A 26,905-nucleotide genomic window follows, 5' to 3' on the forward strand; every position below is an offset into this window, starting at 1 on the left:
TTACTTTCAACTTACTATATAATCTCCCGGGATATCAATTTTAAAGTTTACACTAAATTTTATTGCCAATCGGTGTATTAATTGTATAAAAACTCTGATAATCGAATCCATTCTAATCGAGTAATCGCAAAAAAAAAAATTATAAGAACTGTGTTCAAATTAGGTAACGAAATTTCGACAATAGTCGTTTCGATCTTCACAATACCGTTACTTCGAAATGCAGAGAGAATGAATATAACGTTTGCCTTGTCCAAATTATGTTCACATAATAGAGAGACGGCGGATCTCTCCCTTTTGCGTTCGCTGCTTAACCACAATAGGACTGGCTCTCGACCACGCCGTAAATAATTGCAAACGTCTCCTCGTCTCCTACATGTTGGCTTTGTGAATCTCCACCGACTGGACTGGTCGGTAGGTCCAGTCATCATGATTTCGATATGCACGTTAGAGATTGTCCTCTTTCCACTATGCTCGTTAAAACATATAATTTCTGTTTTCCTTTTATTTTGCTCTCTTTTCTTCGTACAAAATTAGATTTTCTTTCGTTCTTTTGTATCTTTTTATTACGTTGCTTTATCACTACCTGCAAAATCTTTCAAGTTACGCTTAAAAAATACGCACGTACGTATAACGTAGGAAAAAATAATATAATTCTAAAAAGCTTCTTACGTTTTATAATTTTTTTTTTATCATATTTCCTTCGAAATTAATTTCGAAATTAATTTCGAGATTAGTTTTGGATAAATAGATAAAAAACAAATATATTTGTTAAAATAAAAATTCCATCGAGAATTTGTAGAATATTCAGTGTAATTCGATCGTACTAATGCTGCATCCTTGATGGAGCGTTAATTTCTGTCATGGAAGGATAAACGGTCGGGAGTTTCGGATTACCGTTCGTCGACGGGCGTAAAGCTTAAACGTGGTACTCGTTAACGCACGGCATCGTTAGGAAAATTGTACGATCGTTATGTCGCGACTTCGATCGTGGCATCGAAACTACGACGATCCTAATATAAACTTCGAGACACGACGAAGGCAAGTTTGCACTTCGTCACTTCGTTAGTCGCAAGCTTTCTTTTCTACGAAAGTTTCATGGTGATTTTTTCCAAGTATTTTATCAATAAGTTACTGGCTTCGACCAAGAATCTGTCTCATCATAAGTATTGAAAAAAGTTGTTCAGTTCGACGACGGATAATTCAGTGACGTAATCAAACTTCTCCTAAAGAAAACTTGTCCAGTTTAATATTTCTTTCAGGAATGTTTTAATTGATAGGAGCGATACTAGCGTGCTCGTTGAGAAAATGAATTTTCAATTGTATGTAAATTGTGTGGGTCCCCTTGAAAATGAAACTTTTTTTTTTGGCGGTCGAGAAGGAATCGTGATGAAGTATCGGTCGGCCGGACGGCTTTCTCTCTATCTCCGTCTCTTTATTTTAAGTTTATATTCATTTCTTCGCGCAAGCTCTTTTAAAATTTTCTTTTTTAACGTTCGTCCTTCCCCTTTGTTTCTCTTTTGACAGCTGACGGTGTGGTCGGTAGCGGCGTGATCGGCAACGTGGTCGGCGGAGGATTGGACGAGGAAAGAGAGGAGGGTCCGAGGACGACAGAATTCGATAACGGGGGTGCCGGTGGAACTTTGAGCCGTGTCGGAAGTGGTACTTATCGACAGTATCCACCAGACCTGTTGGCCTTCTCCGGTGGTCGTGGCGCCTCGCCGACCAGTCAGGCTTCTACAGCGCCAGACAACACTCGTCTTCCTAGTCAGCAACATCAGCAACATCAGCCGCAACAACAGCAACAACAACAGCAGCATCAACAACGACAGCATTCGACCTCGAGTCCGACGTCTTTGGGCTATAACTCGCCACCTGGACAATATCCTGCGACTTTCAAGACTCTCCCTCATAATCGAAGCGTCACACCGTATGGTCTCGCGGGATCCGCAGTAGCACCAGTGATGCCTCGTCACGGATACGTCACCATTCCAAGGAGACCTCGAGCTCCCAGCTGGAGCAGTGGTCCACCGACTTCGCCCACGGATGCATTAGAACCCGTCTATGATAATTTAGGCCTACGCACCACAGCAGACGGAAGCTCTGTGCTTTCCCTAAATAAAAGTCCGGAAACCGGATCTTCGGTCAGAGGAAGGCAAATTCCTGGTACACCGACCTCCCACTATGCGACCATGCAACGAAGCACTCCCAACATATTAGCCGGTAGTTCGAACGCACTCGGTACCCTCGATAGATCGGCACCCGAGGGTGCTCCCGAGGCCATCTCTGATTGGTCCATTAAATTGGCCGATGAGACTCTCGATATCAGCTCCAGATCCCTCGGATTGCAACAACAAGGTAACAACACGTTAGGTAGGAAGATTCCACCTAGGCCACCTCCCAAACCCAAAAAGAAATCGACCAACGGACCTCTCTACGAAGACGAGGATGAGGACGGCACGGAAGTATGATCCTACGAATATAATGGACGATGAGGACGTCGGGTCTTCCTACTTCTTCGTTCCCGTCACTACTACGTCGAGCCATACTACTCTATCGAGTCGCCGGCGAACTCGGGAAAGAAACCAATAGTGCCTTCATTCGAAGATTTCGATGATTCTTCTTCCGACGTGAACGCAAGTCGACGCGGTTCTTCTTTCGAACAAAGAGACGATACCACGACATGACGATGACGAGAGGACGACGATTCGTCGTTTTATCAAACGTCGAGCTGATGAGGGATGAAGACATACGGACTATAATTCGCATAGGATGCGATTTATCGCTCTTTCTCTCGATACGCGTTTTCTTTTTCCCCCATTTTCTCTCCTTCTTCCTTCTTTTTCTTTTTTTTTCTTTCTTCCCCCATTTAAATCTTTTCGTTCCTTTCATTTCCTCTTTCGCTTTTCATCGGCTCGTCCGACAAGCAAGATTAGAACGATTTCACGATTTATATCGCGAGATATTGCTTCGCGAAAAATCTTATGCGATATTAAAGATTTCATAGAATGTTATTAATTGAGAGGCAATGAGACAAGTAAGAATTATTAGAAAAACGTAACTTTCTTTCTAAGCTAACCTGAATTATTGTTATTTAATCCGATAAATCGAGCTTATCCTCGGTTGGTTAAAGATTATATCTATTCGTTAAGATAGAGGAGAACTTTTCCAATATCCACGACGATCTTCTTCTATCTACCGCGGTTTCTCAATTTCCGAGGAATCAAGCTGAGCAACGCGTCGTCGATTTTCTCTGGTCGCTCCAAACGACTCAGGTCACACATTCTTTAATGTCGTTCAATGTCCATGTGAAACTCTGTTTCGTGATCGACCAAGCAAGCATTCGTGGTTTACGGTTGTCCGGCTATAGAAGCTTTTTGCGTTGATGAAAGGTGTTAAGCTTATTTGACAAGATTGAGTAAGCTACTTCGAATGTCGTATCCATTGGGGCGCTTTATATAATTATTTCCAACATTTTATCGGTGTTTTAGATTACGGATGAAAATAAAATGAAGGAAGTATATCGTTTCGTGGAAAAAAACTTTGAACATTTTTTAATGCCACGGGCAAAGTCTCTAAGGGATAAGATTGTAAAAAAAAAAAAACAAAAAAAGCAAAAAAAAAGAAAAAAAAGAAGCACGTTCTTTTATTCATCCGCAATTGTGACTCTTGCAACAAGTTCCACAATTTTGACCCTAAAAATTCTCTCTCTCACTATGAAAAAAAGGAAAAACAAAAAGAAGAAAGGTGAATAGGCCCGGAAAAGATGGTTTCGAATAAAATGCAGTAAAACTATAACGATCCTCGTGGCTCGTGGCCAATAAATCCAGTGTCAAAGAACGACCTTTCCGGGGAGAGTGGTTGGAATCTGCCGTGTGAAATACTGCCGGCAATGCCGAACATCGTGTTAGCGAAAAAAGCTTTCCCGTATTGCATTCGATCGCCACGGATCGCCATCGTTTATTTAGAAAACGCGCGAGCACGAAAGCTGAGCGAACGAAACAGAAACGAGGAGAAAAAAAACCGTGTTTTACCTTTCATAGGTCGAAATAAAATGGTCAATAACATCGTAAGTTGGAAATAAAGACGTAAAAGCGGACAGATTCTATGGCGATATACGATATTACGTGATTGTACCTGAATCTCGAAGATCTCGTTGCTATGATGACAACAAATTTCCATTTTTATCGAACTAAAGCTGAAAAACAAAGTCTCCCTGGTACATCTACCTATCGAAATATTTTCTTACTATACGAATTGAAGAGTATTGGTTCTTCCTTCAAACATGCTCGTCGATAAATTTCTATCTTCCTATCGTCATACATATCTAATTTTATATAAATATATTTTGATTGCATTACGTTTATATTTCTCACTTGTCTCGTTCAATCGATTTAGTTCATTGTCTCTCAATTAATATGATTGTTAACATTTCAAACGTATATTAGATGGTTTCGAATCATACATGATTCTCTGTTTTCGGTATTGTGAAAAAAATATTGTTAGGTTTTTAATTGTTCCACAATAGTCAAGCTTAAACTCAAAACGTTAAGGTGAAAGTATGTGCGGAAAATTTGAGCTCTGAATAAAAATAGTAAAAAGGTTCTCTGTGTTTTTGGATTTGTATTCAATAGTTAACTAAACCGAAAGCTCAAATTATTCGCGAATGCTTCGTTACTTTCAAACGTAACGCATAAAAAATGGACAATATATACATTTGTTATTTGAAAGTCTTGTTCGATAAGTTAGTGGATCGATCGATTCTTTTTTCTTTTTTCTAAAGTTCTGAAAATAAGCTATTAACATAAATAAATTTATATAACTAATGTGAAAGGTCAACGACGATCAAATTTAATTATCTTTTAATGTTTGTTAGAAACTCGTTACAAGTCCCGAAAATTATTTTTTTTCGCATTCGGCCATTTTACAGAAACAAATATATAAACAAATAATAAGATAAAGGATCGAACAGAATGAAGGATATAGAATTAGGTAATTAGATTCAATCGATAAATACAGGTGCCAACTCTCAGCTCTCTTCCCGTCTATCTCTACTCTACGAAGGAAAAGAAACGTAACGAAAGCAAAGTTTGTCAAAGCGAAAAACAAAGAGAGAAAGCATCGATATACTAAGGGACCTTGTCACGTGATATTTTCAACGACCTAGAGCGAGGGAAAAAAAAGAAAAAAGATAACTAGAAAGAGAAACGAAGAGAGAGAGAAAGAGAGAGAGAGAGAGAGAGAGAGAGAGAATCGCGAGCCGTTTGTTCGTTTTTCAAGAGAGAAACCGGCCGAGCATGCGATCTAATGTACATATATACACAGACTGGCGAGTGATTGTCATTGAACATTGTTTATATGTAAATACGAGAAGCGTTGAAATAAAAGAGGGAAGAGCAAAGAGAGGAAATAAAAGCGAAAAGAGGGAGAAAGAGAAATAGAGAGAAGGACAGAGAAAGAGAAGGAGAGAGAAAGAGAGAGAGAGAGAAAGAGAGGGAGATGGAGATGCAGAGAAAGAGAAAAAGAGAAGGAGTAGAAGAAAGGATCTCATATACGGCCGGTGCGGTCTCGCGAGTATATTTTTGTAGTTTTGTATTTTGATGTGCTCTCTGAGCGAGATCCCCGTGCTTGCTCGCACCGAGAAGACGATAGGACGTTTGCGGGGAGGCCGACAACCTCGACAATGAACGTAACGTGTTTCGCGTCGTTTCGTCAATCGATCGGCATTTCGCGTATGCACGAATTACGAATTATATTCAATGGTACACGTGTATATACATATGCGTTACACGTGTGTATGTATACACGTTAAATACAAGCGTAGGTATGTCTATCTATATACATACATACATACATATATATATATATTATATATATATATATATATATATATATATATATGTAGGTAGGGGCATACATATGTATGTATGTATGCATACATATGTATATGCATCCAGCATAGCTCGCGATACAAAGCGTTAAAACCATAAATCTCGCCATCCAAATCGGCACACGTGTCTCGAATCACGAGCAACTCACTTTACTTACGCGTTGCCATTAGTAAGTGGCTAAATTATTCTGCCCGTCGATATCGATGCCGAAATTTCCTATCCGTCTGTCTGTCTGTCTGTCTGTCTGACTGTCTGTCTGTCTGTCTGTCTGCCTGCCTGCTTGCTTGCCTGCTTGCTTGCTTGCCTGCCTGCATACCTGCCACATCCTTTTCCGGACATTTCATCTTCGCGATATTTCAACTAACGAGATAGAAAACGAGATAGAGGGAAAAGGAGAGGAAGAGAGAGAGGATGGGAAATCGAAAGAATAAAGGCGAGTTGGACGATTTTTGAGTGACGGTAAATGACGGTATTTGCAATGGATAAGTATCTGGTTTCATGACAAGAATAGGATTCTTTTCGGTATATTCTCTAAAGTCTTACGGACTTTAATGTTACTTTACAAAAAAATTTTCAAATTGTTCTCTTTGATTTTATATGTTGAGTAAGTCGATTTTAAAAAATTCGTACTTCTATTAGACGATCGATTACTTTCAAATATTTATAAAGATATTAATTATCTTTGAAATCGTTTAAATTTGATCGAAGATGTCTACGTTGTCTAGTTAATCGCTAGAAATATCTATTATCACGGTGTTGATTTAACGATAGATGAACGTAATATAGCGGGAAGGGAGCTTCGTACCATACACGCATATAACTTTCTCGTTTGATGGTCTCGAAACGTAATAATACACATTTCCTTGTTGTTCATCCGTCGTGTGTCTGGTCGTGACGCCCGTAATCGAGCGTGTATACGACGACGAGACGCTTGCACACGCAGCTACAATTATTATCGTGAGATACCTCGTTGTAGCAAGCTACCGTGGTGTCATAAAGAGTCTCCTTTACACTCTAACCAAACCCTCTCTCAACAACACAATTTACCAGCGGACCCTTCCCGACTTCGAATCAAAGTCCTTCGTCTTTATTTTCTTTCCAATATCGTCCTTTACGATCAATCCTTTTCTCAATCTAATTTGCAATTCATTTACCTAAAATCGATTCCTAAATATACTTTTTGTTTTTTATTTGTTACTTGATAGGATAATACAGGATTGTGAATACGATTATAAAATAAAGGACGAAAAAAAATGTTTATTGTTATGAGAGCGATCGATCGTTTTTTAAGAAAGTATAATATTGCGATCAATATTTTTGCATTTTTAATAGAGTCTCGAAAGATATAAACGTAACGATTTATTAAATAATGTTACATTAGTACATCTACTTTACGAAAGAATATTCCATTTCAGTATCATCGATTTATTCACGTATTTTTTATGATAAATGATTTACCAAGTTAACTTTCCTTTCACTCCGCTCATTAAGGGAATTCCATCATAATATAATTATGTTTTACCTGTCAACGTAGTTAAGAACTCTTGCTATTTATTGAAACTATAAATTGTGCACGTCAGATACACCGAGTTCACAATTTGTTATCAATAGACGCATTGAGAGTTAACTGAGTGTTTTTAAAAAAACGCACAGTCTGACTTACCGTCCGCAATAACCGATCCAACTCGATACTTATTGTTAGATATATTTCATATTTAATTAATAACGGAGGGGAAATCGTTAACCTGCTTTTGACTAATTAAAACATTTATGTTTTCGTAATAAAACTCTGGCATTTCATATAACAAAAAGGATCCTTAATTGATAAAATTTCTTTCGGTTTAATTAATATATCTAAATGAGCATACATATTCTTTTTCAACGTTAGATTTACGTTAAAAACTAATTTTAAAGAATTTCAACGCGATAAAACTTCAATTGTCCTAGTATGACTGAAACTTCAAAATATGCATTAATTGGCCAATCAAGGACAATCTTACAATTAGTACCGAAAGCTATTATATGCTAAAGTATACTATAATATACTTCCATAATCAAAAGTCGATCCACGTTTTATCATTTATTTTAATATCAAATTATTTTATAGCGATCATCGTTATATCGATTTTCTGCTCTGTGAAGACCGATGTTCCTTCACTAAATGTATTAAAAATTAAAATATAATTTTTTGTATTCTCAAAAAAAAAAAAAAAAGAGAAAGGAATTGCGTTGATTGTGTTACGAGAAGTTCGCAAAAATATTTAATTATAGTCCTTTATGATGACGACTATCCTTTCGATAAAGCAAACGTATCTGCCTATACATAGACTTAATGATAAAAATCTTACAGGCGATTGAGAAGAATTCAATCGACCACCGATTAAAATAACTTACGATAGATGAAGGAACATATGGACGTAAAATAAAACTGTAATAGAGTGCGTGTGAGCGAGCGTGCATGCGTGCGAGAGAAAAGAAACTCTTTGTGTCTTTTCGCAAATACACACACACACACACACACACACACACACACACACACACACACTTACATACCCTGTGGATATTAAAAAAAACGATAATTTTACCATGAAACGTTGTACAATATTAGTTTTACTCGTGTGTAATACTTCGTAGAGCGTGTAGTTTTCTAAGTGTCTGCTCGCTGAACGATTACGTAAATCGTGTGTCCTAATTGTCGTCGTTGAAACATTGCCTAATCAATTCTATTGTTGCGCTTAGAAGACGAAGGAAAAGGAAAAAAAAGTGACAACGTAACGTAAACCGTGAATAATGAAAAGAACCAATGTTAAAAGAAAAAAAAAAAATTTTACGTACGCGTCGAGACTTAGAAAAATTGTTGTAACAGTGTCTCGTCGAATATACGAATGTGTGTTCCGAATTAATCCTTGTGTTAGTTGCGGACAAGTTTAGTAGTGCGTCATGCCGAAAGAGCGATACGAGTGGATGCGTTTCTGTGGATCAGTCGTGTCCAACTGAGTTTGTCTCAATTGATTAATAATAATTATTATTAATAATAATTATATATATATTATATTAATTATTACGAACGAGGTCACGCGCGAATGGGTGATTACTCGTCAAAGGATATTTTCGTATCTCGTATGGTCTCTTGTTGCAGTAATGTACAGGATAAAAACACTTTATACATGCTTTTATCGAAAGCGTAAAGTCAGAATGATTAATATGAATGTAAATGATTTATACTTATGTTTCACGGCGTAGATAAGGATCTTTAATAGGAAATGTAACATTGGTATTTACTTTTCCGCTATATTTAAACGTGAATATAGAAAAGAAAAAGATATAAGAAAACGAAATCGATTTTAGCCGATAGTTTTCGGTATCAATTCTTACGACTGTTATATCGAGAGATATCTTTTATGTCAATTTTTAGTAATGTTACCATCATTACTAATACTTACTTTTATTGATTATTATATGTCATCATATTCATCGTTATTATCATCGTCGATGTCACTATCATTATAATTCCAACATTTTTACGTTACATTGTTACTATGTCATTTTTTCACATTTATTTATACAAACGTTTATACTATATTATCTTTTGATAAAAAAAAAGAAAAAACTTGTTTTTGGAAAAGAAAACGACGTCGAATTGTGTAGAATTCAGTATATAATTTTTAAGTCGAATATAATTTTTAGGTACTGTAAGGAAGGCGCTGTATATATTATACATATTTTATAAATAAAATATTTAGTGTAATTGTAATATTACGATACTGTACTGAAGGCACTGCTCTGTACACACCACTACATAGATTAAATTTTAATAAATATTTCCCAACCCTATATATACAGTCGACCTTGCAACGATTGACTTTTTTTTAAGACTTTTCTAACCTTTTAACATTCATCCAGGAAAAATAGAAAATCGTTTATATTATCTTACAGAATATATTCACTCGATTAAAAAAAAAAATAACTACAATTCTCGCGTTCTCCGCACGTCGTTTGAAAAAATAATATTTAAATATATTTTAATGGGGTTTAGCAGGTCCCACGATTTTTTCCTCTTTGACTTTGATAATAATTCGCTTGTGTTTCGATAATGCATCAGCACCATATTTCTTCATTAATTCATCGACAAATTCATCCTTTAATTTCTTTAAACACCTGAAAAGTAAAAATCTGTCATATTACAGATGATTTATTTATTAAAGGCATTTCAAATTCTAGATCATTTTAACAAGATATCATGGTTCTAACTAAATAATTTGCGATATTTAAATATATCAAAGTCATCATGTCTCAAGATTCGAAGAATTGTAACAATCATATTTAAGAAGCAGTATAATTAAATTCATATCACCTTCTATAAATTGAGTCTGTCCTAAATTTCCCAATATCTAAACTTGGAGCGTGTGGTCGATGAATAATGAAGCTGTCCGGTAGAACAATATACCTATATAAAATGTTGATTTTTTACGTGCTCTTTATGATATTATACAGGCAAAAGATAATCTATTAAATTACATAAGGCGTAGGTCTCGAAAAGTTGCGGCGTCAAGTTACACAGAGGTTAAGTATATTCTCTTGTTAAAGACAATTATCTTACTTAAAATCGAGTGCTGTAAGATGAGTGATGTAGGAAACTTTATTCCATCCGAAACCAATGAATCGCGTATCGTATTTCGGTGCAAGTTGGGAAACTACGATGTAAGGTTCGAAATCAGGTTCCCAAAATATCTAAAATAATATTCAATGAAGATTACGATTCTTTGATAAATTTTACGAAACCTACTTCATAAGGTTCAGTTGCATTTCTCCATAAACTAAAATTCGTGGCTGCGTGTCCTTGTGTCCAAACGTGATAACGAAACGTATAGAGAATACCACGCTTGAGAAATTTCAAGAGCTCCTCTTTGTCAGCAGGAAACGTAAACCTGAAATCAAAATAAAAGCGTTAGCTCATTGAATTTTACTGGTTGATGTTAATTAAACACAAAATTACCTATATCGTTCGGTCTCGAAAGCAGGCACGATTAAAGCTATTTTGTGTGTTGTCTCCATGCGCAAATTTTTAATATGCTTCATAATGTTTTCATAAAGGCCGTATTGTGGTAAAAAATCAACGTCAAGTTGAAATACATAAGGCGTCGATACGTACGACATAGCTATATTTCTTAAGTAATTAATTGGATAAAGTTCCTAAATAAGAACATATGTTTAAGATGTTTCTATTTAGCTTTGAATATTAGCTGAATGCATATTGAAATTGCAAAGAGAAAAGCCGAAAGATTGGAGGAGTAAATAGATAATATTAATATTTATACCCCCTCTTTGTATACAATGTGATAGGCAATATTTTTCCTTTTTCGTAATTCCGGGGATCCACGTACATATACCAAAAAATTTTGTACTTCGGCATCGGTAAGATAAAGTGCTACACTTATGGTTCCCGGCCAATGTTTCGAAAGTTGTTCTAAAAGAGGCACTCGTTCTATACTGCATTGAGTAGCTAATACAATGTCCGTAGACATATATACATTATATTGATATTCAAGAATAAAATAATGTGTTCTGTACATCATCCTTGCAGCTTTACTAAATTCTCGACAAGGATCTGATTCATCGTACTGAAAAGCGAGAGGCGAGCGAACGTAAGAATGATATAAATTTTCATTCGGTTTTCGGATAAAACAACTTACTATCAAAATATTTGTACGTTTATCACAACCAAATAAGCGTTTTCGTAAAAGATTCCCATCCATCTCTAAGAACATCCTATGCAATTTAAGGAATTGATCTGCGTGCTTGTTATTTACATCTTGCTTCCGAGGTGAATTCCAATGAATTATCTGAAAAGACAGATTGATCAAAGTTACGCTAGATCATTTCAAAGAAATACCACAAGCAACGTACATTTAAACGATCTCCTCCTTGATAGCAAGATTCGCTGGTGGTATGATCACTGAGTTGGACGTTCCAGGTACAATCTATCTTAAGAATAATATCCGGATGCTCTTTAATAACGGCATTTATTATATCTTGATCGGCCAAACTGGTCTCTTTTATATAATTCAAGATCCTCTTTGTGGTGTTCACCCACAATTCTTTAAACCTTCTAGCGCGCAATCGTTGTAAATGCATCAGCATAACGCCGCTATTGAAGCCTCTACCTAACGCTGGCCAAGGTTGTTGACCGTACGACAAGGACTTTATATACCATTTACTTTGATTTTCCGCTAAGCCTAACGTTTGATTAGACGTGAATTTCCCGAAGATTTTCCAAAGGACACTCACGTCGTTTAAAATGGTCACGTCAGTGTCAAGGACGAGAACTTTGCTCTCACTTATCGCCTCAGGTAATATTAATTTTAATAGGCCGTAAACTCCGGAATAATGTCTGTTTGGTATCCATGATACCTTCGGTACCCATCGTTCGGCTGAATAATATGATACTACGACTGCAATCGTTAAAGAAATCACCATTATTATTTTCATTCAAAAAGTTTACTGCTCTTTACGATCGTAAGCATCGTTATTCATGGCTCGGACTATAATTGAATAGATCATTTTAGAAATTAATCTTTCTTCGTTAATTTTAAATCTTTTAATATCTAATAAAAAAGTACATCGATCTATATCTTTCTTTTTATTTCGATCCAATTAGAAAATGATATATAAATGGAAAAATTAATAAAGCGTATGAACGATCTAATCATGAGCACAGCCTTCACCTTAACATACAAATCTTGCGTATTGCAATAGTAAACATTACTGATTACTGACCACTTGGCAAATCCCATGTTTTAAATAATGTAGTGAGCGTTCTTTTTGCTATTTCATCTACGAGCAAGTGAAAGTGCAGTGGTTTTGTACGATGATACAAGATCGACTTTACTACCGTAACCAATGAAAATGTTGAATTATATCCAGCACATACCATAGCAATGTGTATGAGCTCGCACTTGACCTTGAAACAAACTATACTTAACTCATATTGGTTAAATTATCGGAAAGTTATTTGTTGTGATGACCCTTCACACTCGGTTCGAACTATTTTCTTTGTAAATATCTCGAGGATTTAAAATTTTGAAATCCAATGTAATCAGAACTCCAACAGTGCTGTACTTATAATAACATATTACGTGCATGATCAGCTAAACATTACGATACAAATAAATATTGCGTGAAAATTTTATATCACAATTTCGACCTATAATTGATTTCGTGCACGAAATAGTCTAAAATTGATTTCTATCTACTAGGTGCTATTTGTGTCGCTATTGGTCGAGTGCAAAGGGTTCCAAATTTTACCAATTTACCTCCGATCGTTTATTTGATAATTGAACTTTCACGGACGGTTCTCGAAAATTCTTTTTGTTTACATCGACCGATAACGATTGCATTTTTCCTTGCTTTATTGGAATGCTGCTCTCCGCAACAGGAACTGTAACGTTATAATAAAACATTTGTGTGTATCCTAAGATATGGAACCAATATGGTAAGTAAAAAACCATGATATGTATTACCATTAAAAAACAAATATAGGTAGAAAATTATTAATACTATTAGAATGCTAAATAAACATCCTAACCATGATCGAGCCATTGTAGTATGCCAAACATATTTAACGCTACGTCCTATGGTGTTGAACAAATTAATTTTAGAAGAATTCTTTTGATATCTGTAGAAAAAAAATCGTTCATAAAACAGCGGAAAAATTAGTTATTTATATTTTTAAACGCTATAAATTAATCATATAATAAAGCTGATATAAAAATATATTTCAACACATAAAAAATTACTAGTTCTTACAATCTCCCATATGCCAAAACCTTTAAACACTTTGTAAACAAATGTAAATAAACGTAGAATATAAATAAATATGTATCTATATGTATATATATACAATAAATATTCATATATAATACGTATGTATTTATTCACATATACATATGTATGTGTATATATATATATATATATATATATATATATATATATATTAGTAATCCGATGTTATATTTGCCGGCTACATATGTTCGTGAAACGTTTGTTTGATCTATATATAGTACTGACTACTTCGTGCCAAGCTCGGCGGGACGTGTAGCTTTGACAGCGGACTGTGTGACACTATTCGACACGCGTGACGGACAACAATTCTAACATAACAAAGTCAAACTGACACCGATTATCGATAGTAATTTAGTTTATTACATACCCGTCGCTATAACGAGGTTTTATTAGTTCGTTGTCATCCAAATTATCTCATAAGTTCGATGAATGTTTTTAACAAAAGTTGTAATGTTTTATTCGAAAATTTTTAGCACGCAAAATATAATAACACTCATAATTCGTAACCGGCCACCGCAAGTGTACATTTATATTTTAACATGCAACACGGTTCGTATGCACAATGTGTGTCACAAATGAAATAAATTGCCGTAATTACTCGTAACAATGAACAACCGTGAAATAACGTGCATCCTAAACAGCTCGAGAGTGAGAGAGAGCAGGAAGCCCGACGTAAATAGTTTAATCACTGACTACCGGAATAGTAGAGCGAATACTGCATTTAAAATACGTTTGATCTCGACTACTAACTCGGTCGATAATTCCACTTTGGTCTGATGCATTATGCTGCCGCTAGGAGGTGAGAATTATTTCACCGATAAAAACATGGCAACGATGACTACTTCAAAAATGATATAAAAAAGAATTATATCATTTTTAAGTATCGTTTATTTATATTTTCACATTCCCTTTATTAAGAAGAATTTATAATCTAATATATTATTGCAAGAATCTACATAATTTACAATATTACGCTTGGATTATAAATTAAGAAACCTATTTATATACATATATGTATATCTAATTCTAGACTCGTCGGAGATTTGTTTGTAATAAAAAACGAAAGAGTAAAAAAAAACATTATGATCGATGGTTGTCTAAATCATGTTTTTGTGATACCTTTTTAATTTAAAAATGTATAACTCTTAGAAAGAACTACAATTTGTAATTGTAATATGTATTATTATAATTATAATGAAAAGTGGTCATGTTAATTTTATTAAATAAATGTTATCGTGTATGAATGCTAGAGCTCTTATATTAATATTTTAAATCGCTTTAAATTCAATGAATAATTGTTAAGAATGATAGAACGAATGATATGATGCGAATTCGAAAAATGTGCTGACCTGGTGCAATGATAGACGATATTGAAAATTATTCGTTTTAATTAATTTCAGTAGCTTTGCTCGGATATGTATTGGAATCATCGTCTTCGTCAATCTTTCTCAGTCGTTGGAGTTCTAAACTACGTGTTCTGAAAAATCCATTAACATAGAATGACGATAACTTTCTTAAATTGGATTACGTAGATTTCAAAGATGTATTTAATACCTTCCAAATGATTCATCTCGCTCTCGTTCTTCTTTGCGTTGCCTAAGAGCTCTTGATGCAACGCAAATTATTACGAGTATAACCGGAATTATACAAGCAAGTATTATACCAGTTGTGATACCAGCTTGTCGGGAACTGTATTCCTGTTGACCTATATGATTAAAAAAAGAATAAAAGAAAAAGAAAAATTTACTTTATACTACTCTTCGTGACCAACCCCAATTTCAAATAGAAGTTAAGTTTGACGAAAAGACCTGAAATAAGGAAGTTAAAGAGAAAGAACAGGATCGAGGATAAGAGAAAGTTTGCAACGACTTTGGTGGAAACTTCCATTCCACTTGGAATTGTTTGTGAGTAACTTTTACGTACTGTTCTATATTGATAATCTGTAAATGCATGTGGAATAGAAATTTCCTGATCGTATAAAGGTCTATAAAAAATTTATTAAGATATATTTAATACACCATCTAGAAGAGCTCACATCATTTTTTTTTTTTTACAATTACTCAGTTAAATAATAAAATGTTTGACGCGTTTCATTTTATTGTTGAATCGTGTAAATCGTGATCGTATACCGTGTGTGATAAAATGTTAGGTAAATATAATACAGTATACCTTTTTTGCATTTCTATTCCACAGCACATACAAATTTATTATTTTCTAATTATTTCTAATATGGAAGAGATAATAAGATGTTACGATATACGTATATAAGAAAAGGAGATCTAGCGACGCACTGAAATTTTTTATAAAAATGGAAAACTATAGAAAAAAAAAATGAGCAAAAAGAATATTATGAAATGGAAATGCTTTGAAGTACTAAATACGAATATTGTTTTCAGTCCCTCGAACGAAATATTCGGTGAATATAAATTTTACTTATTTTTCACATTCTCGGCGATTTATTCTCTAGTAAAATAAAGTAAAGTGAATGATATAGTAAATTTCACACATCGCTTTCTCTCGTAGGACTCCCAGCCTTTTGAATGGAATCTACGGTCAACTCAGATTCGGTCGGTGAGACGGGTTCTTTGAGATCCCAGTCTTTTTCTTCAAAATCGATATAAGGCCTGTCCGGTAAAGGTTCGTGCGTATGATAAACTCTGTCATAAGAACGTCGTTTCTTCATACCACCTAGTGAGCTTATACTACTATCGCTAACTGGTGAAATTGCTCTATCGTCCATTTTTAAAGGGACAGTTTGTTTCATCAACATAGAATCGTTATCTATTCCCGAGCTGCGTTCGGAATAACGCCAAGATTTAGTCGAATCTCCATTAGATCTATTCTTTTTCATATAAGCAAAGGCAATACCGATACATATTGTAGCAGGGATTAATATTGCCCCTATAATGCCAAAGGTTGTCCATGCAGTACGTTGACTATATTCGATTTGACCTACGTGTTTTAATTATATTAAAAAATTTGTATTAACGTTATTTAATTAAGTACTTTATCGCCAAGCAATAATATTATTTTTACATTGAAACTTCTCGAACGTTTAATTTTTTTCGACATATATTTATAGTGGATTTGGAATATTAGGGATTCAAAAACATAAAAAGGAATTGATAAAAATAAAAATACTTACGGAGACATTCGGTATATCCATACTCCGGAATATTCCATCGTCCTTGCGGCGTACATTCTCGACGTTGATCTCCAACGAGTATAAAATCTTGGTTACACTCGAAGCTTACTTTGGCACCGGGTATAAACAGAAAATTGCTTTTGCGCCCGAAACGTGGTGTTTCCAATATACCACAGGATATAGCTAAAGAATAAAACTGCTGTAAATATCTTTAATCAAATTCACAATCGCGAATTTTTTCTACTTTTTTACTTACTCCTTTTATCGTTTATTGCCTTTATTTGCGTGTAGGTGTCGTAATAATTTCTCGTGAAATGTGCGAAATCCCGATTCAGTGTCATCGCGTAATCATATTTGCATTGATACGAATCTCCGCACAAAGCGTTCGCTCGTACTCGATCTTCCGTTCTGAAAGATATAATATAATATGTTATTCGACTTAATTTTCTTCCCAACTCGGAACATTATTTTTTATTTCGAAAAGTTATGCACTCGATCCCCTTTAACACTCTACTTCAATATAAATATAATTTTTGAAAAGTGTCTCACCTATTGGCTGGTAATATTTCTTCAGGTGTTCGACGAAATTCCGGTTGGAACTTTCGATTGGCAAAAAAGCTCGCAGTCCTACCGAACTCTCTTGTAAACAAAGCAGCTCCTTTATTCTCCGTTTCCTTGTCCTCCAATAGCCAATTCATCGCAAAGTTCTTATGAACGTCTTCAAAGTTGTTTAAATTGCCGACGGATGCCAATTGACCGTCCGGATTCGTGAAATCATCTGTTATATCGTGGCTCCAATTTCCGAACAATCCTCTGGTTTTATTCTATAATTGATGCATTGTATTTCGTAATGATAACAAATCGAAAAGATAATGCAATAGTTAATATAAATTTTAAATTACCATATATGACCATGGAAGATAAACTCTAACTGACATGAATCCTTCATTTTCTATAACTTCGACGCCAGCACCTGTGTCCATCATTATTATAACTTCGCTTTGATTTAAAATATACGTCGGAGTATATACAACCACACCGGAAAAGTGTTGAAACTTTAAGGACGGTCTATCGAAATAGACGCGTTGCTTATTTGCAAAAACGTCTAGACGATACCTCCATTGCGAGTGTTTTTGTCGTAATCGAACTTCAATAATTGCAGTATTATTTCCCATCACTGGTGTAAATATGAACAAGAAAAAAAAGTAACAAAGTGAAATTGTATTCACGAGTAGTACTTATTAAGTTTAAAAAACGTGATATAATGTAGATCTCAGATCGTGTCTATTTGGAAGATTTTGTTAATATAAAAAAAAAATTACCTGCAATCGATGTTAATTTAGTGGCATTAACAGGTCCGTAATAATTTCTTTCGACTTGTTCGAACCTAGCCTGAACATTGAGCTTGTCTCTCAATTGATCGACTCGTAATAATACGAATTCTCCCATTCCATTAAACGTGTATTCCAACCCATCAAACGTGACAATGTGTGGATCACCGAATACCGTTGCAATGGCCGGAGACTGATAAGCGATGCAGTCCTGCGAAGGACGTCTCTCGAATCTGAATGTTTCACATCCGACTGCCTGTTCCTCTTGCCACAGACAACACAAGTACATAGGAACTACATCGTGATACCACTGTGAGAGAGTGGGCACTTTGTTAGCTTCATTCCACGGAAAATATCCTAAATTATGTGCACGACGCGGTCGCGAACCCCATTGCTGATCGTATGTAAGCATCAAAAAACCATTTTTGTCATAGCAACATTGTTGCTCCGAACCATACAAACTAAAAAATAAAATACACGAATTAATTGTATAGTGTCATTTTTAGATATCTATTTTTATAATTATCGATTGTAAAATGATTACATATTAAAAATATATTGTGTAATTTTTTTCAAAAGTTAGGAAATTCAATAACAAGTTTCAACGTTACTCACTTTGGTGCACCAGTCCTCACGCAATGACTCGCATGACTGTTGTAATAGCAATCGGGATTAGAGTCCTTATCGCAATCGAAGTCTGGCATAAATCGTCCTTTATCGTACAGAGCATGATCCAACGTGCAAGGACATAATGCAACTTCAGCAGCAAAATTTTTCAAGTATCTATCATTCATAATCCACTTATCACACATTTTTTGTGACCAACGAGACCCATATAGTCTCTCCCATTGTGGACTAAAATACCAAGCAAGTGGAATCGGTTTACTCCATAAAACTCTGAAAGAATTACATCGATTGAGTTTTAACAAACGATTTTATCGAAAAAATATTTTTTCGTTTCGTACTTACGGTGAAAGATTAATTCCAGAATACTGAGCCGGATCTGTTAGATTTATCTTTATAAAACCGAACACAATATCTTGTACCTGAGGATTATACATATCACGATAATTCGCTGGTCTGATTACATAAAATCCTGTATTAGTATGCGATACCTAAAATTTTAATTGAAAAGTGAAAACTTTTAAAACTTTTATACATATTATCATATTCAAAAATCGCAGGAAAAATACTTCAAGATCAGTGATGAATTTTAATTCAGGAGTAGTCTTCGCTTCTCTGTAACCCCATAACGATATCTGAACACCTGCGTTCAAATTACTCGTTAAGTTGTATTGATTCCATGTTATTTTTATTTCCGCCGGACTGATTTCATGAACAGCCGTGGTAGTGAAAGAAATTTTTTCGGCAGCAGTAGCAGGTGTCTCTGTGTTATACAATATCATATTAAAAATTTATTAAAACGAACGAAAAGCGATTAACGATCGAATTACAAATGTACTTACCAATGAAATATTTGCCTTTCCAATTAAATTTTCCACTATTACCAATGGCTACTTCCAAGCGAACGTAACCTTCTGCTTGTACGAATGGTTGAACGCAAATAGCACGATTTCTGTCTACGACATGACCGATCACTATGACCGTATCGAACAGACACCTGACTTTCTCAGTCTCATTGAAGCAAGGTCCTGTGATATTGACTACTGTACCACCTAACATGTTTCCGCTTTCGGGAGCGAATACAAGAGGCAAGTGAGTACCAGCTATACGAAACAACAAATGATATAAATAAAGAATTTTTATACGGATGAAATATATTTCTTATTTACTATTGCTCCTTACCTATATCCTTATTACAAGAACCCAACATTATTTTCTCGTCTATCCTAAAAATATGACGACCTGGAAAACCATTGCCCCATCCTCTACCCGTTAAGTCTCGCACAGTGCTTGTTTGAGAATAAGGTTTGTATTCGTAGCTTTGTGTACCATTACCGGCATTGAATCCAATCTAAAAAGAAAAGATATTGAAACGTCTTCTCAAAAAAAGAAAATTAGTACATTAACATTTTATAACTTACAAATGCAGGAACTCCACCTTCTCCACCAAAGTTGTCACCACCAGCTGATGTGTGAGCGGACCATTGAATATTCAGATAATTGAAGATCGCATACGTGTAAACTTCATCCGTAGCTAGAACCATTTGAAAGGTATTCGTTTTAAAGAGAGCATTATCGAGGCCACCGATGAAGGAAATGTTCTTCCAGGTGACAATAATGGCATGCTTCGGATCGAACGAATCTGAACCCACGACACCTTCACGAATATCCCACTTGACTCGTTCTCTCATTTCAACGCCAAATTGATCCGTTCTTCTCTGCAGATCTCTCTCGAGTCTGAAACCAAATCAATCCCAAAAGAAGAAGTTGAAGGTGGTTGCGAATTGATTATTTTACGATTTTTCTCGTATAAATGAATGGTATCGTTTATTTTACCGAAAATAGACACCAGGCCTTCTTTTGTCGGTATCGGTTGGTCCAAGTTTTCCTATACGACATTGACTGAAAAATATCCCGATAAAACTTGGATCGTTTTTTTCGGGCCAATCTTTAATTGGAAAGACCAAAGGATGCGTGAAGTAGTCTGGAGGATCACTAAACTCTAAGAAACCATTGACGGTTACCTAAAATTTAGAAATTATACCATTCAGATAATTTCTTATCACGAAAAGGTATTATATCGTAAAACAGAGATTTGAAATTTATCGAACCCTGGTGTAATTAAATCGAAATCCGAAAAAAGGTAGTTGAAAATTCAAATTCTTGTGAATGATCGCCGTGGATGCGTGAATATCTGTCTGATAGTCTCCATGATCGTTGTCACCTCCTTTGTCAAAATACCAATACATAAATTCTGATCGAACTTGTTTCAATCTCGTTTCAAGAAGAGCATAATCGGGAACTGAGTCATCAGGTCGAGGAGCATATCTATAGGCATCCGGTAAATCCGAATCTGTAAGCACAGTATCAATGATATGTTGCAAGGTCATACCGCTACTAGTCTCAGACGAATAATTATTATTTTATTCGTTCTTTTAAAAAATGTATTTATTCTTTTCCTTTTTGTAGAGATACCTATATCAAAGATGACATTTTATCGTGTAGAAATGTTAAACAGAACTTGGACAAAGAAACCAATCCATTTACTTCATATCGTACTAGAGAAAGTATTAAATATCGAAGAATCAATAAACATGATGAAAGATTGTATGTCTCGAAGCAGACTTTATCTCACATTATTGTCTCTCTCATAAATCGATCTCATCGATCGAACAAAACATTTGAACGACAAGTGATTTTGTTAAAATAACGAGTCTTCAAAAATTTTCCCAAAGTACACTTTTGTACTTACGAAACAACGTAAAACAACGACCCAAATGAATCACCCTTTGATTCACGTTGAAATGAGTAACTGATAAGGGATACGATAAGCTACGATACGACTGTCTTAGCTTTTCAGCAAATAATACCAGCTCCAATGCGATCGGTCACGACGCGTTTTTATCGGTCGTTTCGAATGGCTTTCAAAGAAAAAAAAAAAAAGTAGAGTAAATCTTTAAAAGGGGAAAAATAAATCGAAAAAGGAAAGAGATCAAGGAAAGATGAAGGGTCATTTGATTCGTTAGTAGCACTTGGTGCCTCCATTTTTTACAGATTATACCAAGAGTAGGGTCACGCCCATTGATAATAAATTACTCACCATATCGCACATATTTCCCCATTTTTTCACCACCAGCCCTACCAGAAATACCCCCCAAATTTTGTTCAACTTCTTTTTTCAAATCTTGAGAATCAGATTTAAAAATTTCCGTGTCAGGTTTTTTCTCAATCGCCCCGATTCCCTTCTTATCGGTTTCCGCAAGATCCTCCAATTCCAAAGGAACCGATTCCTTTCTTTCCGTCACGGCTACATCTTTGTTCTCCGTTGATTCTTGCACGTTCAATCCGAAAGCACTTTCGAAAGTCTCGTTTTCTGTTTGAGCATCGATCCCACTTAACGATATCGCGGAAATATAGAGAAGAAGAATCGTTCTCATCGTTAATTTGCAAGGGTAAGAAATACCCCATGATGCTCGACCGCGCATTTTTTGGCGAGCACAGGTTTACGGAGAAAATAGTCTACTAAGCGAGACGATACTGGACTGAGATTCACAGGTAACGAGTTATGATAACGTTCTTGATATCATCGACTCTTCTATGATAACGTACAGTTATCTTACTACGAACAGATACGTACGTATCGCTTAAACTGAGAAAAAGGAAGGGATCGGTATGTCCTACTTATCGTTGAAAAAGAAGATCATAATGAATGTTTTTGTTATCGGTTTTTTGACGATAATCCATTCATATCATATTGTAAAAATGCTAAAGTATAATTTTTTGTAATTCTTTTGTTTTTTTAACAGTTTTGAAGAAATTGCAATATTTTTGTCGAATACGTTCTGAAAGTTATTGCATATGTATCGAAGTTCCACGGTCTTCTAATCATACTTAAAGTATTTTTCTTCCATCATTTCCTAATACTAGATACACATATATATCTATGTTTAGATCGTGATAAATTAATGAATATACCAGTAGATTATCAGACGAGGTATTTATTTAAATGCCTGAAATTATATAATATTTACAAAAAGAAAAATCTATATGTACGATCGATTTGGAAAAGTACCAAAGTTTTGTTTTATTCTTTGCAGGTAACGAGTTTTACAATAAAACGTGTAGTATGCATTGACGAACACATACGTACATAATCGGTAAAGATTCGTCGATCGCTAAGAGTGATCTTGTTAATAACATTGTTTACTATCCGAAAAAAAATAATGAATACGTAAATCTATAGTCCCTGTAAGTTAAGTGATCTGAGACGGACTTTCGTTAACAATACGGTCTACAATGAAATCGCGAATTAAGTAGAGATTGAATGGAGCAAGTTATTTGTATGTGCTATGCGTAAAGAAGTACTCAGGTTTAAAATGTAACGTACTACAAATGCATTTTTGTATAATAAATACATCTACCGACAGTAGATCGTTACACCTAAGCACGCTAAAAAGTTGACACGTTGCGTTATCACCGCCCAACTCTCGAAGTATCCTTTCCGCAGCTTACCAAAGTAGTCAAGGAATCTATAAAAGTCTTAAAAATAGAAGGAAATGCGAGTCATTTTTGTACTGCAACTGTATCTTCTATATCAATATTCTCACAAATGTTTATAAAGAAGCTATATTACATTTTCTTTTGTGTTGCACGATATGATAAACATTTTTTTCGACTGATTCTATGTATCACAGAACAAAGCTACGAAAATTGCATGAATTAAAGGATACAAAAAAATTCACAAATTTAAACAAAATGCACCTAGATTTGCGTATCAGTCAATGATGTCTGTAATCTACAGTGTTGATCTTTGAATGTTATAACGTGGATATGAACTAGATGCCCGATCAGTAAGTGAAAGGATCTTTTGTAATATTTTATTTGTAATGCAATGAAATAATCTGTTGCAATTGTGATGGAGCAAGTTTAACATTACGAAGAGGAAGAGTTATCCCCATTACTGTCCATATATCCTCCAGAACCATTTACGACAAATGACGTTCCCAAACCGTATAAATGACCACAATATTTTGCATCGTCGATGTTGTCCTCAAAAAACATCTAAAATTTGCCAATAACAATGAATACACATAAAAATGATTTTTTTCAAAAGAATATTTTTATATTAAAATTTAATCTTCTTGAAACTACAATCGTACCTCTCGCATTTTAAAAAAGACCATTCCAGTAAGAAGAGAATCTGACCCAGCTTGATGCTGTGGACCGACTCTTTGTATTTCCAATTGTTCCGCTACTTCTTGAAGACCACCTTTCAAATTTTTGCAGGATTTCATTAAGTACTGCATAGAAAAATAAATTAATTATTCAAAGAACAATATTAACTGCTAAACGTTATAATTCTACTTACTTTTACATCATATATAGTTGGAAAATATATCCTAAGAAGTTCGAAAAATTCACTCTCCTCTTGTGGCAAGTTCTGATCAGTAAGTAGTTTTAATAGATATCCAAAATCGTAACCAGAATGAAAAGATAACCACTTAATATCGTCGACAAGGACGATCCCTGACGTCATTAATAGTTCAGCAAAATCTAAAGGGTCGATACCTTCTTCTTCGTGTTTTTTAAATTGTATGCCACTATTTTGTAGCATATCTATACTATCTTGTGCATACATGTCTTCCCTAAAAGAGATATACATACGAAGTTATTTCACAATTTCGTTTCTATAATTTCGTTCTATAAAACGTTGAATACTTACTGTAAATTAAATTTGAAGTTGAACTGCCACGTTGTGTAACTACCACCTGGCGTATTGCCCGATTCATCGAGAAACGTGAGACCAAGTTGTATTATTCGCAAAAGGTCTACGTTACATCGTAGCAATTGATACTGGTAATCGGCACTTGTTCTAAATTCGCCTTTTAAGATATTATATTTTAAGAATGTTTTTTTCGTAAATACAGAACAACAGATCGTTATTCAAGATATAACTGTCTTACCAATAGGCCTTGCTACGACCCCAGGAAATTCTGTGTCCATTGCAATATATTGATATTGTTGCACAACTTGCCGAATTGTGCGAAATTCCTCTTCTAAATTGTGTCCCCAGACATCTCGAATTCCACATTCCTCATTACTGGGCATAGTCGCCCCACCCTTCTGCTGCCCTATAGGGTTAGACCCACCTATAAATTTTTTTAAATATATATTTCTTTCCTATATATTATATTCGAATTGTATCTTTTCTTTTTTTCTTTTTTTTTTTAATCAAATCAACTTGTTAATGATTTGAAATATAAAAAGACTACTAATACTATAAATTTTACATAGCTCAAGATACTAGATTATTTACTTATCTATACAATGTATAAGGATATTTACAATGCTTTCTGAATTGCAAATACCTATATGACCAAGATAAGGTATATTCCTGGTTGGTATTGGTTACATGTACTTCTCTTACATATTATTGTTGCATATCATTATTTAAAAAAGCCTTGAGTGAGCATTAACTCTTGAAAGCATACTTATATTATTCATTAGTAATATGTAACAAAGATAAAATCTATAGGCAACCACAAACCAACCACAAATTATCATCTTTTTCATAGTCATAGTGAAATAAATGTACGCAAAAAATGTTAAGGTTTATGAAGCCTATGTAGCATTATATAATACCAAACTATGTAACACAGATTCATGAATGTGCAAATTGCAACATAGTTGTTCAATATGTTATATATTTACTTTAATCTAATCTATACTTTTTTCTATTGCTTTCCAGAAACTAAATAATTTCATATATAACTGCACCTTCTAATGATTGTGCATTCTTCGTCGATTCTTTGTAAAGGCACACCTTTTTTTGCAGCGACTGATACTGCACATTTGCCAGGAGCTTCATTGTACATACTAATAGTTTACTATATTTAAAGAGATTTCTACTTCGCACATCTTCTGGAATGACGCTTGCAATTTCCACTCGATCCCAAAGTGCTTTACTTATATTGCTTCTTCACTCCTGGAATATGTATCCCCAATACTCATTATTTAGAGATTATATAGTTGTTCTTTTATTTCTGGCATTCTCCATAAAGTCTATTACTAAGTAATTCTAAGTATTTGATTTTCAAGTGCAATACTCCTCAAGGCATTATTAAAAAATACCTCAGCTACATATTGTATCAAATATAATAATATATCTAATGTGAAGATGATATGCAAAACTGTTGTTGATATATGCAACATATTAGGCATAATTAACTATTTATGTTTTACACACCAGTGGCTGAGGGCATAAGGTTAGATATGTTTGTCGTCACCAGGTCTACTCTTATCCACAATATCCTCCGTCACGGTCTTTCTTTCTTCATAGTACTGTACAAATAAAGTTATTGGATATTGATTGGTGCACTAACTACAATAAAAAAGATTATCTATACAAAAACTTAGTCTCTTGATAAAATAAGTTGAGCAATAGTAGTTCACAATTCTCGAACATATACAAAGATCTTAAGAAGAAATTATAACCAAAACGAACATACATAACACTATGAGATAATTTGACTAGAAAACAGAAATAAATATAACATCAAATCAAAATCTAAATAAATTTACCGATGATAAGCAGGTTATGTGTTGGAGAAGAATCAAGAATGATTATAAAGAGTTGAATATGAATCAAGTGTGAAGTATATTATACCTCTTCATATGTCCTTTTTATTGCACTATCGTTTACAAGATAATAAACTAAATGAAGTTTTATAATAGTTTTTAAACCTTTGAATCTTCTGTGACAGCATGAACAGGTTAAGCGAGTTTCCTACAGTTTCCAAACTCAAAGCACCTTCAGTTGTGAATTATAAGTGCAGGTAGAGGCGCTGTAATCGCTAGTTATTTATCCATATTAGGAGACTAGTTATTTTTTTAGAGTTATCAAAAAAGTAGAGTGCTACTATTTTATCCTAGATCGATCATTAAAATAATTACCAATTTTTTAGCAGTGACATAGGATATTATCATTGTCCTTGAATTACTCTACAAAAGATCACCATCCCAATAATTAAGGTTGATAAGGTTGATGTATGGTTATTGTGAACAATTACTATTGA

The 26,905-nt window shown here is 34.6% G+C and overlaps 4 protein-coding genes across 21 annotated transcripts in view; 1 reads left to right on the top strand and 3 right to left on the bottom strand.

Annotated features, from left to right (window-relative positions):
• Positions 1–9,726, top strand: part of LOC122637822 — a 231,169-nt gene extending 221,443 nt beyond the window's left edge. For all 7 annotated transcript variants that reach the window (XM_043830218.1, XM_043830220.1, XM_043830222.1 and 4 more), the window contains one exon: positions 1,525–9,726. In XM_043830218.1, coding sequence (XP_043686153.1) covers positions 1,525–2,468 — 944 coding nt within the window. In that variant the 3' untranslated portion in view covers positions 2,469–9,726. The remainder of the gene's footprint in view (positions 1–1,524) is intronic.
• Positions 9,727–9,811: 85 nt separating this feature from the next.
• On the bottom strand, positions 9,812–14,522 carry LOC122637823 (LARGE xylosyl- and glucuronyltransferase 2-like). 5 transcript variants are annotated; one of them, XM_043830227.1, is made up of 12 exons: positions 14,098–14,522; positions 13,409–13,519; positions 13,202–13,326; positions 12,666–12,849; positions 11,796–12,340; positions 11,582–11,731; positions 11,207–11,509; positions 10,885–11,081; positions 10,675–10,816; positions 10,489–10,619; positions 10,243–10,335; positions 9,812–10,046 (listed from the first exon to the last, which is right to left on the bottom strand). In XM_043830227.1, exons 2-12 carry the CDS (start codon positions 13,485–13,487, stop codon positions 9,911–9,913), a joined length of 2,085 nt encoding a protein of 694 aa, XP_043686162.1. In that variant the 5' UTR covers positions 13,488–13,519; positions 14,098–14,522; the 3' UTR covers positions 9,812–9,910. The 5 variants fall into 5 exon arrangements, 4 of the variants coding, with proteins under 4 accessions (XP_043686162.1, XP_043686161.1, XP_043686163.1 ...); XM_043830226.1 differs by having other exon boundaries at positions 13,409–13,563; XR_006329302.1 differs by having other exon boundaries at positions 9,952–10,046; positions 10,407–10,619; positions 13,409–13,563.
• A 404-nt stretch (positions 14,523–14,926) lies between these two features.
• LOC122637821 (protein mesh) lies at positions 14,927–22,394 on the bottom strand. 2 transcript variants are annotated; one of them, XM_043830217.1, is made up of 16 exons: positions 21,931–22,392; positions 20,942–21,183; positions 20,667–20,854; positions 20,252–20,567; positions 20,013–20,181; positions 19,673–19,933; positions 19,400–19,593; positions 19,176–19,321; positions 18,822–19,103; positions 18,198–18,667; positions 17,778–18,052; positions 17,425–17,699; positions 17,132–17,283; positions 16,876–17,058; positions 15,285–15,435; positions 14,927–15,207 (listed from the first exon to the last, which is right to left on the bottom strand). In XM_043830217.1, the coding sequence occupies exons 1-16, from the start codon at positions 22,313–22,315 to the stop codon at positions 15,117–15,119; spliced, it is 3,780 nt and encodes a 1,259-aa protein (XP_043686152.1). In that variant the 5' UTR covers positions 22,316–22,392; the 3' UTR covers positions 14,927–15,116. The 2 variants fall into 2 exon arrangements, with proteins under 2 accessions (XP_043686152.1, XP_043686151.1); XM_043830216.1 differs by lacking the exons at positions 14,927–15,207; positions 15,285–15,435 and adding an exon at positions 16,120–16,682 and having other exon boundaries at positions 21,931–22,394.
• Positions 22,395–22,812: 418 nt separating this feature from the next.
• Positions 22,813–26,698, bottom strand: LOC122637825 (CCR4-NOT transcription complex subunit 7). Of its 7 annotated transcripts, none has more exons than XM_043830235.1 (8): positions 26,412–26,640; positions 26,077–26,171; positions 25,654–25,815; positions 24,794–24,979; positions 24,553–24,712; positions 24,199–24,475; positions 23,990–24,130; positions 22,813–23,891 (listed from the first exon to the last, which is right to left on the bottom strand). In XM_043830235.1, the coding sequence occupies exons 3-8, from the start codon at positions 25,703–25,705 to the stop codon at positions 23,763–23,765; spliced, it is 945 nt and encodes a 314-aa protein (XP_043686170.1). In that variant the 5' UTR covers positions 25,706–25,815; positions 26,077–26,171; positions 26,412–26,640; the 3' UTR covers positions 22,813–23,762. The 7 variants fall into 7 exon arrangements, with proteins under 7 accessions (XP_043686170.1, XP_043686167.1, XP_043686168.1 ...); XM_043830232.1 differs by having other exon boundaries at positions 25,608–25,815; XM_043830233.1 differs by having other exon boundaries at positions 25,608–25,815; positions 26,497–26,639.
• Between the last annotated feature and the right edge of the window lie 207 nt (positions 26,699–26,905).

The sequence above is a fragment of the Vespula pensylvanica genome, chromosome 2, assembly GCF_014466175.1.
Source record: "Vespula pensylvanica isolate Volc-1 chromosome 2, ASM1446617v1, whole genome shotgun sequence".
Taxonomy (NCBI): domain Eukaryota; kingdom Metazoa; phylum Arthropoda; class Insecta; order Hymenoptera; family Vespidae; genus Vespula; species Vespula pensylvanica.

Bases quoted from the DNA above. Each gene is read 5' to 3' on its own strand.
- LOC122637823 (XM_043830227.1), bottom strand. From the start codon at position 13,487: ATGGCTCGATCATGGTTAGGATGTTTATTTAGCATTCTAATAGTATTA. The intron at 10,620-10,674 runs GTAGGTTTCGTA...ATATTATTTTAG, and splicing joins ATGCAACTGAACCTTATGAA to ATATTTTGGGAACCTGATTT. The intron at 10,047-10,242 runs GTGATATGAATT...TTTACTTTTCAG, and splicing joins ACAGACTCAATTTATAGAAG to GTGTTTAAAGAAATTAAAGG.
- LOC122637821 (XM_043830216.1), bottom strand. From the start codon at position 22,315: ATGCGCGGTCGAGCATCATGGGGTATTTCTTACCCTTGCAAATTAACG. The intron at 20,855-20,941 runs GTTCGATAAATT...TCTAAATTTTAG, and splicing joins TTCGATTTAATTACACCAGG to GTAACCGTCAATGGTTTCTT. The intron at 20,182-20,251 runs GTAAGTTATAAA...TTTTCTTTTTAG, and splicing joins AAGGTGGAGTTCCTGCATTT to ATTGGATTCAATGCCGGTAA.
- LOC122637825 (XM_043830232.1), bottom strand. From the start codon at position 25,698: ATGAAGCTCCTGGCAAATGTGCAGTATCAGTCGCTGCAAAAAAAGGTG. The intron at 24,713-24,793 runs GTAAGACAGTTA...ATATCTTAAAAG, and splicing joins GGTCGTAGCAAGGCCTATTG to GCGAATTTAGAACAAGTGCC. The intron at 24,476-24,552 runs GTAAGTATTCAA...TATCTCTTTTAG, and splicing joins AACTTCAAATTTAATTTACA to GGAAGACATGTATGCACAAG.